General features: G+C 36.8%; 1 protein-coding gene across 1 annotated transcript; it reads right to left on the minus strand.

The window, feature by feature from the left end:
• Positions 1-763: 763 nt before the first annotated feature.
• Positions 764-10,401, minus strand: LOC126701585 (disease resistance protein RGA2-like). The gene is made up of 13 exons (XM_050399784.1): positions 6,684-10,401; positions 6,507-6,564; positions 6,353-6,419; positions 6,095-6,252; positions 5,524-5,857; positions 3,975-4,765; positions 3,637-3,844; positions 3,455-3,554; positions 3,211-3,316; positions 2,496-2,597; positions 2,278-2,329; positions 1,671-1,961; positions 764-1,457 (listed from the first exon to the last, which is right to left on the minus strand). Exons 1-2 carry the CDS (start codon positions 10,316-10,318, stop codon positions 6,546-6,548), a joined length of 3,654 nt encoding a protein of 1,217 aa, XP_050255741.1. The 5' UTR covers positions 10,319-10,401; the 3' UTR covers positions 764-1,457; positions 1,671-1,961; positions 2,278-2,329; positions 2,496-2,597; positions 3,211-3,316; positions 3,455-3,554; positions 3,637-3,844; positions 3,975-4,765; positions 5,524-5,857; positions 6,095-6,252; positions 6,353-6,419; positions 6,507-6,545.
• Positions 10,402-11,468: the final 1,067 nt, after the last annotated feature.

Below are 11,468 nucleotides of genomic sequence, written 5' to 3' on the forward strand. Positions count from 1 at the left end.
CCCACTCGATGCCCAATACCACTAAAATCTAGCTTTGCTCGAACAATTCTCTTAAAGATCTGGAGCATCAAAGAGTGAATAAAATTGTTTCAGTTTTGAGAGACAATGTCGATCAATCCATCTTTATGAAAAGATGCCTATACTTTTCAGATTTGGTCAATTCCCAACGGTTAACAATCATGCAATTATAAATTCTTACCTTGAGAAGACTCCCCTTGGTATTAGGTCTAGCTAAAATGGACCGGGCCGGATGGTGATATAACAACACTACCTCTAGTGCATGTGATGTTATCAAGAGCATGTGATCCTACGTAGTTCAAACCTTTGACCAATTCATGGACCACATCATTTAGAACTGAATGATGGATCTGGATGGTGATTAGTTTATAAATGAAATACAAGATACACTATAGTAACAGCAGATAATAGTCTTCCCTTCCTATCCAGAATTGGTTTGCAGTTAGAACAAAGCAGCCACCTTTGAGGTTAACATAGGTTATTATAGCCTGCCATGTCTCCCTTGCTTTGCCTGTAGGTCCGAAATATATTTCAATGCCTACATATGGCACGAAATATATTTCAATGCCTACATATAGAAATCTGGATTGTGAGAATAGTGATAATTGATGATAAATTATTTTATAGATATAGCAAACAATTTCGCAACTAAATGGTGGGAAACATCCTCTGGATAGCACTTCCATACAAGATTAATTGTGAAAACTAGTTTGGATTTTAAAAAAATCTCCAAACAAATTAAAAATACCTAAAAGAAAAGTAAACATTTACAAAATCAACAAAGATTTACATGGTTCAACAATAGCCTACATCATCGAGTGATGGTGTGGAGAAAATTTCACTAATCAAATATGGGGATTACATGAGAGGCAAAAAGTCACTTTCACAAAACTCATACCCCAAATATACCCTAAAAAATCTCTAAAAAATACAAAGTTTAAGGCTTCACCTAAAGAGAAGTTTTTCTACTCTCTAATCGTTGCACAGCACTGCAGCCCTCTCTTTAGTTAAAGCAACATATATATAAAAGTTGTCGAAGTCAAATAGTTTTCCTAGTTATGTTGAATTTTCAAGATCATGCTCCTGATGATTCCCAAAGTCCTCAGTCAAACCGCATGGCCAAATAACCTCCTTGATAGCTTCAATCATAGCCATGTATTCCACTTCACTGGTTAATAATACAATAGTTGACTGCAGTATCGACCTCCAACTCACCGGAGGTCAACCTCTAGCTTCAGAGTAGAACAAAGATTATCCAGATCTTCTCCAGCATAGTCTGAATCAACATATCCAGCTAAATGTCTTCCAACAGATTCATCTCTCAATTAACTTGTGAATGACCATTATCCTAATCTTGCACATAGTGACTAGGTTTCCACATTGACAGCTTGAGAAATGTTGGGCCGAGACGATGAGTGCGTACTACTGCATATGCAAGGCTGCCAACCAAGACAACCAAATCTGTATTAGAGCTTCTGATATCACAACAATAACATCACAAGGTACACAAAAACACAAAAGACATTTCTTTATGTTCTACAATGTCAATGGTTAAACCGAATGACAAAGGATAAGGCATTAAATAACACTAGTTATTCTTTTACAAGTCAAATATGACTATGTAAAAACTGTAACAATGACAGAAGGTATACCTTTAGTATCTAAGTCAGGTCTTAGAGAACTCATTCTATTGTTGCAGCAGATGAGGTAACCTATTTTCCAGATTGGAGTCTTATATACATGCAGCAATGATTCCTCTACTGACCACCACAATTCAAATTCAGATGCAATTGCCATTAGCTTTTGATGTTTTCCAAGATATCAGCCCAACGAATTGAAGAGCAGAACAGCACTAAGGAGTGAGCATCAGCTATTGACATCAGCTTTCGACAAGTGAAGTTTAAATTTAGTTGAGATTGTAGCAAATCAGACAACTTCAGGACCTGTATAAACAAATATTCAACATAAATTTAACCAGGAGAAGAATATGATAAAATGTGCTAGTGGGTGTTTTGGGTTACAAGATAAAGTAACACATTTATTAATAGCAAAGCTTAAAGCTCAAAATGTTGACTAGGCATAAAGTTGTTTGGCCTTGTTTAGAAATTAGCAGCTATAGTAGCTTCATTTTGGGGTAGAATGTAAAATTAGTAACGTAAGACATTTTAGATCTAGCATTCATACTGGTATGTTCTATCTTTTTCCAAGAAAACTGCATATTGACTTATAAAAAAAAAAAATGAAAACTGCATACTGTACCATGTTTCAACTTATCACCGACGGTGAGGCTTTTAGTGTATAGGAGCTACAACTGAAATTGGATTAAAACACAGTAAGATATTTTAGTCATGGCTGACTTCATTGATGGAAATTTTAAGTCATATTTCTGAGTAGTACAATCAATTCCAAACCTAATGGTACTAATTGAATAATTGCAAATAAGAGTCAGATTACAGAGACATGTTCATTTGCCTTACCCATGCAGTGTAGGCTAGTTCTTTTAGAACTTTTGAATGAACTAGATCGCCCAAGCCGCATATCCTCTTAGTTAAGACAGCAAGACTGCTGAGAAGAGAAGACTGTACCAGACAAGTGAAACTCAATTAAGAGAAGCTAGTATTATAAAATGTAATATGGCTTGCCAAAAATTGTGCGAACTTGATATCAGACACAAAATTAAATTTGCTAGAGGGTTGTTTAGGCTACAAGATAAAGTAACAGAGTTATTAATAGTAAAGCTTAAGTCTCAATATATTGACCAGGCATAAAGTTGTTCAACCTTGATTAGCTATTAGCAACTATCACTGCAAAATTAGTTTATGTAAGCAATTGAGATTTAGCTTTCATACATGTATGTTCTATCTTTTTCCAGCAAAACTACATACTGTATCTTGCTTCAACTATTCATTGACAATAAGGTTTTTACTTTTTAGCATAGGAACTACAACTTTTTTTTTTTTTTTAAGTGATAAACTTTATTGAGACCAAAATAGAATCTCCCAAAGTATACAGGAAGCATACAGTTGGTTATTAAAATTATATAATAGCACAGTAAGATATTTTTGTCATGACGGACTTAATAAATAGAGGTTTTTAGCTCATATTTCTGAGTAATACAATTAATTTTTTTTTAAAAAATGGTACTAATTGATTGCAAATAAAAGTCAACTTACAGAGACATATGTTCATTACCTTATCCAGTCACTGTAGGCTAGTATCCTTCAAACTCTTGTATGAATTGGAGCACCCAACGGGTTGGCCTCTTAGTTAAGACAACAAGATTGACAAGGACAGAAGGCTGTAGCAGACATGTAAAAATCCATAAATGAAGCTAGTATGTTAAATATCTCTGGTAAAGATATGTAGAAGTGATTTTATGTGGAACAATTTTGACAATCAATCAAGCGTGCAAGATGGCTAACCATCAAATTCATACCTTAGCAAGCATTGAAGTGTTGAAGTCACTAGAACAAAGGGTTCTAGGTGAGGCCACAATAACCGAATAAGATTTGATAGGTGGAAGATCTGTTGGGAATCTGTGTAGCTAATTTTGGTTAGCATCGTCCACAATCAATTTCAAGGAATCTAACCAACTTATTCACAAGAAACATAGCTTACCAAAATGCAGAAATTCAAAAAGCTTTTAAGAAGCCACCATACTCGTGAATATGTGTAGCTTCTCAAGTGGCAAGTTCATTGTAATTGTACCAGCCCAATTGAAACAGGAATATGCCATCCTGCCACACTGTTGGAGTATGTCATGGATCTTGCCCTCTTCTAATTGGTTAGGGGAGTCATCAAAATCTTATGGGAGAGTGGCCATTCCCTGTTTTTATATCCATACTCATACATGACTTAATGTGTAAAACTTTCAAATCATTCAGAGTAACAAAATGAAATTTTAAACCAAATGGTAATTTTTGAATAATAGCCGATAAAAGTTATATGTCCATTACCTTATCTACTTACTATTAAGAACTGTTCTTCCAACACGTTCATGAATTGGAGCATCCAAAACAATTGGCCCTTTCATTAAGGAAAAGCTTACAAGAAGAGAAGAACAAAACTGACATTAATTGAAGCTAGAAAGATATGAAGAAGAAATTATTTGGGCAGATATATACCATAGAGTGCAGTAAAGTTCAGATGTTGGTGAAAAAAAGGTCCCTAGGTTAACCAACCATAAGCCAGGAAAAAAATAAGATTCAATGGGTGTATGACATACTGGAATTCATTTTATTAGAAAAGATCCATTGCTAAGTACATAGGAGATGGAATGTAAAAGCTGGAGAACTTGGACTCACTTGATATTTTGTTGGTTGACAAAGGTAGTAGAGCTATCATGCAGAGTAAACTTGTAAACATTTGCAGATAGACACAATAATAGTCCAATTAGCCAGCAACCAGAAATTTCACACAGGTTATAACGAAGATGGCTTACCAAAAATTTGGAACTTGATATCAGACACAAAATGAAAAGATGCTCTCTTTTGACTTGAATCTCAGGTTGTTCCTCTTTCTTGGGGACATTAAACAGGTCATTTACAGACAAGTCAAATGATAGAATTTCACAGCGCTTTGCTCAAATCCTTTGTCAGCTGTTTGAAGTTTGAAGGGAATGAAATAGATTGAGAGCCTATGGATCAAATGTGACCTTTTATTGGAACATTGAAAAATAACTGGCATCTTTAAATTACCGAGGCATTCCACCACATCCAGTGCTGGTAGAAGTTCTGGCTTCTTGCAACTGTTAACAGACAGAGGATGTATAAATGAAAGGTTCCCCAACTACAGAAGAAAAAATTCCATTCTTTCTAATTTGTGGTTTTAACTTTCAATTATTATGGTGCTGTGTGTTGAAGTGGATGAGGCAGAGACTTGAGGTAAGCATAAAATCCCTAAGCATTTAGCCTTGTCCAACAGAAATCGATCTTTAGTCCTAACATGTAGGCATTATACTGAAACAGCAATGCATATTCAATGTCTAATGAAAACAACAATACAACTGCACATAAACCAAAAGTAGATATGATAAAACATTCATTACAGTTTTCCAAATATCTATCATTGAGCTCATCTATAGTCTTAAACGTGTGAAAGAGAAAATCTCCAGGATGCATGATTTCATTTTAATGCATAGAAGATGCATAAGAAAAAGTCAAAAAATGAGCAACATAGAAAAAGATAAATTAATAAAACCTTCAAGAATCCAACTTCAATGACAATTATAACATGTGCAGGGCCCTCAAGCTCTGACTGACATCAATTTGCCACAAATTTTGAACATAACAAAGAAGAACTAAATGTTAGAAGATAAAGGATGGTGCCTGACTTATTAAGTTCAACAATCTTCACGAACACAGTCATTTTGTTCTATTGCACTGTAATCACAGTTTTTATAAATTCAAGAAATCTAGCAAGCACACAAAATAGAGAAATCTGAAGGCTATGTTTAGTTAAGAGGGATACATCAGAAGAGAAGAACATGAGATTGGAGGAACTCACAAATTTTAATGAACTTCAACAAGATAGGAATCAAATCAAAACCCTGGCATTACAAAATTCCTGGATTGTCTATGTCCATCATTTAACCACTCCGGCAGCAAACAGTACGAAATATTCAGCTTTTTTTGTAAATTCTAATAAATTTCCAACCACTTTGGCAGACCTTCCACTTCACTAACAACAGAGAGCATCTCTATTGGCATGGATTGTGCTTCTTACATAATTTGCTCCAGAAATTAGCTATTCAGGAAAGGCAAAGTTGTCCCACCAGTCCAGCAAAGCTTTAAGATCATCAAAATTTCAACCAAAAATTTGAAAACTATAGCTCAGGTCACTGCAAGAAGAAAGATGATGTTTTTATTATCCCTGTTTGCATTTAGTATATAAATGTCTATTATTCAATGTGACATAATTTCCACACAAAAAAATCACCCATTTTCTTTAGCTTTCTTTTTCTCTCACAATTTTTTTTGACAGTGGCAGATGTTATAAATATTGATTTTAAAGATTAGATATTATGAGTGTTGTTGGTATAGAATGCAATAGAAACAAAGACATAGGAACAGGTTACCTCTCAATAACAGTCAAAAGCAAATGAATCAAATCTCCCCATGTAGGATTCAAACCTACAACCAATCAGTTAACGGCAACCACTGTACCATTGAGCTACTTTGGAACAGCGATAGATTAGAAGCATGATGATAGTACAAAGTGATGCTTCCGTTGGACCTGATAAGAGCATAATACAATGCTAAGACTGTGAATGTTATGTGAACTACAACTCTACAGCTTTCTGTTATGTTGGAAAAGAAAAAAGAAATTGAAGTACCCGAACTTATTTTGCACATTAATGCATTTCAGGTCGTTCCCCAGTTGCATTATCACCACGGAATAACCTACAAGCACATCATTTTATATTTGGTTCCTTAAAAAATAGGTTTACTAGAAAAGAAGAGGAGGAGATCAGGTTTAGATGAAATTACCACATTATTCCTGTGACTGGGGATGCTGAAATTGGGAAATTACCATGGTGATGATCGTCTATTTGGGAAAGTGAATAGAGGAATAAAGAAATTAGGGTTGACTATGAATAATATATATAATTTGTTCATTCAAATGAGAGTATATGAGAAGAGGATTTGAGGTATCAGAAAACTTACATGTCTATCTTTGGAATGTGGGCAATCTTCAACCACTCTTCCCCGCTTCCCTTTGCACATCTTTCCTTTAACTTGGTGCAACCCCAAATTTCTAGTTCTTCTAATTTGATGAGGCGTGTTGTGGTTGTGGGCAAATACATCAGGTTACTGCAGAACCAAATTTTGAGTGTTTTAAGGGAAGAAAGGTTGCCCAACCACTCAGGTAAAGTTTCTATTCCACCAAAACCACTGATAAGCAGAGTTTCAAGAGCAGTGAAATGTTGAATTTCGCCCGGGAGAGAGTTGAGTTTAGCCCACCCTTTCAATTCTAGATCTTTGAGCGTCGTATGAGAGTGTTGGATGAATTTGAGACTGGGAAAAACATCCAGCTCCACACAATACCAACCAATCACCAAACTCTTCAAGCATTTTAATGACCCCTCTGGCAGACGCGTGATGTTGCGGCAACCTTCAATTTGTAATCTTGTAAGACAGCACAACTCTCCTAGATTTGGAATTGATTTGAGATTATCACACTCGTAGATCTCTAATTGGGCAAGAGAATGGAATTCTTGTAATTCTGGAAGTGATTTCAGATCAGGACAATCTTCTATATGCAATTGTGAGAGAGACGTACATAATTGTAGCTGAGTAGTTAGATCTTCAACACCACACTCTACTATAGTCAAGCGGCGTAGACCTTGTATACGTGGAAAACACTTCAGCGTACGACAACTTCGTATTGTCAACTCCTCGAGGGAAATGAGGGGTTGCGAGGGACTGAAAAGTTCCTCACAATCTCTTATCGTGAGTGATTGGAGAGAGATACAGAAAAGTTGCTCTGGCACAAAAATATGTCCAATCACTTCAGAAATATCGGTGGACTTGAGTGTAGTAAGATTGCTGCTAATCCTTTCCAAAACCGTGTTGTAGTCGTTGTCGTAGACTTCAGAAATCTTTAATTTCTGTAGAAACGGAAAATTACATGGGGCACTCCTCAGTTCAGAACAGTCTACAATGGTCAACTCCTCAAGGCAAGGAAACACTACACGTGCTGATGTCACCTCCTCTAGTGCATCCTTCCACTCCACTAGTCTCCGCATGCTACCAATTGTGAGTGTTCTTAATGCCGGGAACAATACATTACTGCACATGCCATAAAACTCAACTCCAATACATGTCACGTCATTCATTCCCCATATTGCAAGAGCCTTAAGGCAGGGTAGATGCCCGAGGGTGGGAACTTGTTCACATTTGTTGCAGTTACATAAATATATCTGGATCAAATTGTCAAAAAGCGACATCCATGATGGGAGTTTCTTTCCACCAAAGCCATCAATTGTTAAGGATTTCAAATTTTGATGAGGATGGAGGCCTTCCAACACTTCTTCTTCATTATGGTGGTTGACTTCACTATCTGATCTTTTACTCCAGTAAAATCTTAACCGGTTTATTTTCGCCCTTATTGCTAATTTTGCACTTCTAGCTTCTTCTTGATCTCTCACATTCTCTAGATTTCTGATGTCTAATTCTCCACTAAGCTGATTCAAGCATCCCAATTCCTTGATTTGCTCACCTGCACCTTTACCCACCATGAAAAATGACAATGTTCGTAGACATTTCAAATTCCCCATATCTTTTGGTGATCGGATGTTACCATAACAATTAACATAAATATGCCTCAAGTTATCCAATTCTTTTAAATCTGTTGGAAGCTCTTTGAGATAATAGCAATATTCAATTCTTAAAGTTTGCAAATTGTAGAGCTTGGTGATGGAGTTTGGTAATGCTTTGATGTCCGTCTGAAAGATGTGGAGAAGCCTCAAGTGTACCAAGCAACCAATTGAGTCTGATAACTCTGTTATCTGATACCCAGATAATTTTAGAACACGCAAGCTTTTAAAATTTGATAATACGTTTCCAGGCATAGCTTTTTCTGAAACAAGTGTGCGCATTCTCCAAACGTGGTCATTTGAAAGTGGAAATTTTGGTACTATTTCCCCATCATATTGGATTAATAAACGCCGTACATGATTGATGTCATTTTGTACATGATTGATGTCATTTTGTACATGATTGATATCATCCCATGAATCCTTCTCCAAAATCAAAGTTTCAAATTTTGAAATTGAGAGGGCAAGATCATGTACCAAATCATGCATCTTACAACTTGTAATATTATCATATACATCCTTTTCCACATCCTGGAATAAGGAATTTGCTAACAAAATATCAAAATGCATGTTACCAATATCCTCCATCACCAAAGTACTTCCTTGAGATGGTTGAAGGAACCCTTCAGCCATCCAAAGCTGAATTAATTTTTCCTTTTCAATCTCATAATCTTTAGGAAAAATTGAACAATATGCAAAGCATTGTTTAATAGATGGTGATGGAAGATGATAGAAGCTCAATTTTAATATTGATAGCATTTGGCCCTCTACGGAATTCCAAATTCCACTATTTTGAATTGCCAACCATTCATTTTTCTCTTTTTTATTACACATCATTCCTCCTAAGACTTTTGCAGCTATTGGTACCCCTCCACATTTTTTGGCAATATCCCTTCCAATTTCCTCCAAATCTAGAGTTAGTGGAACACTTTCATTAAGAGATACTTTTTTCTTGATTATGGACCAACATTCATCGTCTGAAAGTTTTTCCAAGTGACATGGAGAAAGTGTCCCCATGATTGTTGCCACAGTGTCAATACGGGTTGTTACAATAATGATGTTTCCAATATTTGAATTAATTCCCAACAAACCACTTCTTAAAGAATCCCATTTAATTGACTCTTCATTCCATACATCATCAAGTACTAAAAGAAATCTTTCTCCCCCCAACTCTTTTTGAATTTTCTCAAGTATTGCATTGTTTGTTTCTAGTTGACTTGAGTTAAGTGTAAGTGATTCTAGAATGCCTCTTAAAATCTTTTTTTCATCAGAATCATCGGAGACACATACCCATATTTTCTTATTGAAATGACTCTTTACTAGCTCATGATTGTAGACCAGTTTTGCTAAAGTTGTTTTCCCCAAACCCGCCATTCCTACTATGGGAATTACTGAGAGTATGGGAATTACTGTGAGATTTTGACTAGTTGTATTTGTCACCAACTTCACTATTTCTGAAACACGATCTTCCCTTCCTACAACTTCTGAATTATCAATAAACCTGTGTGTCTCTCGGTTTAGCGTAGTATCAAGATTAGCTTTTATTGATTCGGCTCTAATAAGTTCAAATCCATTTGCTTCATCATTAATCCTTTTTAGTGAATCAACAATAGTCTTAACTTTTTTGGCCATCTTGAAATGGAATGCAATGCTATTTAAAATTGAAAAGAACCATACCATGCACTTCATTTGGTTTTGGCTCTCAACCTTTTGCCGATGATCCTCGTAAGCAAGCTCGCCTAGCACGTCATCAGCATCATAAGCAACATCTTTAAGCCTCTGCAGCCAAAGCCCCACGCGCTCATCTCCCACTTGCCTTTTCTCTGCATCAGCCAGCACAGCTTGAATCATCTGTACTGAGTCACGAAGCCGTGTCAGGTCATCCTTGAAGCCCCAAGCAAGGCCAATCTGCTCGGTAACCAGTGGAATCAGTTGATTTAGTATTCCCTCAACAACATCAATAACGATAGCCTCAGCAGCCATGTTTTCTTTGGTACTCAGGTAAGTCACAAATATGCTGGAAGTATTTGGGAAGTATAGAAGAATTGTGACGATAAAGAATAGCAGTAACTATTTGAGGAGTATTTATATTTAGGCGTAAATGCACTTTTAGTCCCTACATTTTGACGTTTTTTCATTTTAGTTCCTACATTTTATTTTTTCCACTTTTAGTCCCTAAACCAATTAACGCCCCTTCATTTAAGTCCTTGAAGCTAACTTCCGTCACTAATCTAACGGGAACACTGATGGATGAATAAAATAATAATAAAATTTAAAAAGAAAAAAAAGATTTTCAATTAATTTTGTTTCTCTTTTTTTTGGGAAGAACATGAATAACATGTTCATGTTCTTTGTGTTCTTCCCTATAATCAATCTTCAGCAACAACATCAAACCCAGAATCAAAGAGCAAACCCAGCAACGACCTCCATATTCCCTAATTGGTCATTTTTTATTTAAATTAAATGAAGCTCTTTCTCATCAAACCCAGCAACAACATCAAACCCACATCACAGCAGCCACCACCACCTAAAATCCAACAACACCACCACCGCCACCACTGCCAAATCCATACCCACAAACCCAAACCCACCAAAACCGAAACCCACACAACCCACTCACCGAATCCCACAACCCAAACCCAAAATCCACGCCGATCTGAGCAAACCCACGCCGATCTGAGCAAACCCAAACCCACCAAAATCGAAACCCACACAATCCACTCACCGAATCCCACAACCCAAACACCGATTCCCACAACCCAGTCACCGATTTCCATAACCCAGTCCACAGCCCAGCAACCATCGTAACCCACACCTCAACCTCGACCACAAACGCCGATCTCCACCACAGACGCTGATCTCCACAAACAAACACCCTCCATCACGCCGATCCCCACAAACCCACACCCTCCATGCCGATCTGAGAGAGATGGTTCGAGACAGAGAAAAGAGAGAACAAACCCACCCATCACCGGCTCTCCCTTTACCGTTGCCACCCATCACTAGGTCCATGTCATCGGCGCCACCACCAGTTCTCAAGTTCTCTTGGCGCAACTGTCAATCTTGTTCCTTCTTCAATATTATTTAGCTGGTTTCTAGAGGTTATGTTGTAGTGGGACTTGCTTTTAGTGGG

The sequence above is a fragment of the Quercus robur genome, chromosome 10 (genome assembly GCF_932294415.1).
Source record: "Quercus robur chromosome 10, dhQueRobu3.1, whole genome shotgun sequence".
NCBI lineage: Eukaryota > Viridiplantae > Streptophyta > Magnoliopsida > Fagales > Fagaceae > Quercus > Quercus robur.

What these genes read in the sequence shown, in the direction of transcription:
- LOC126701585 (XM_050399784.1), bottom strand. Translation starts at nt 10,318, where the DNA reads ATGGCTGCTGAGGCTATCGTTATTGATGTTGTTGAGGGAATACTAAAT.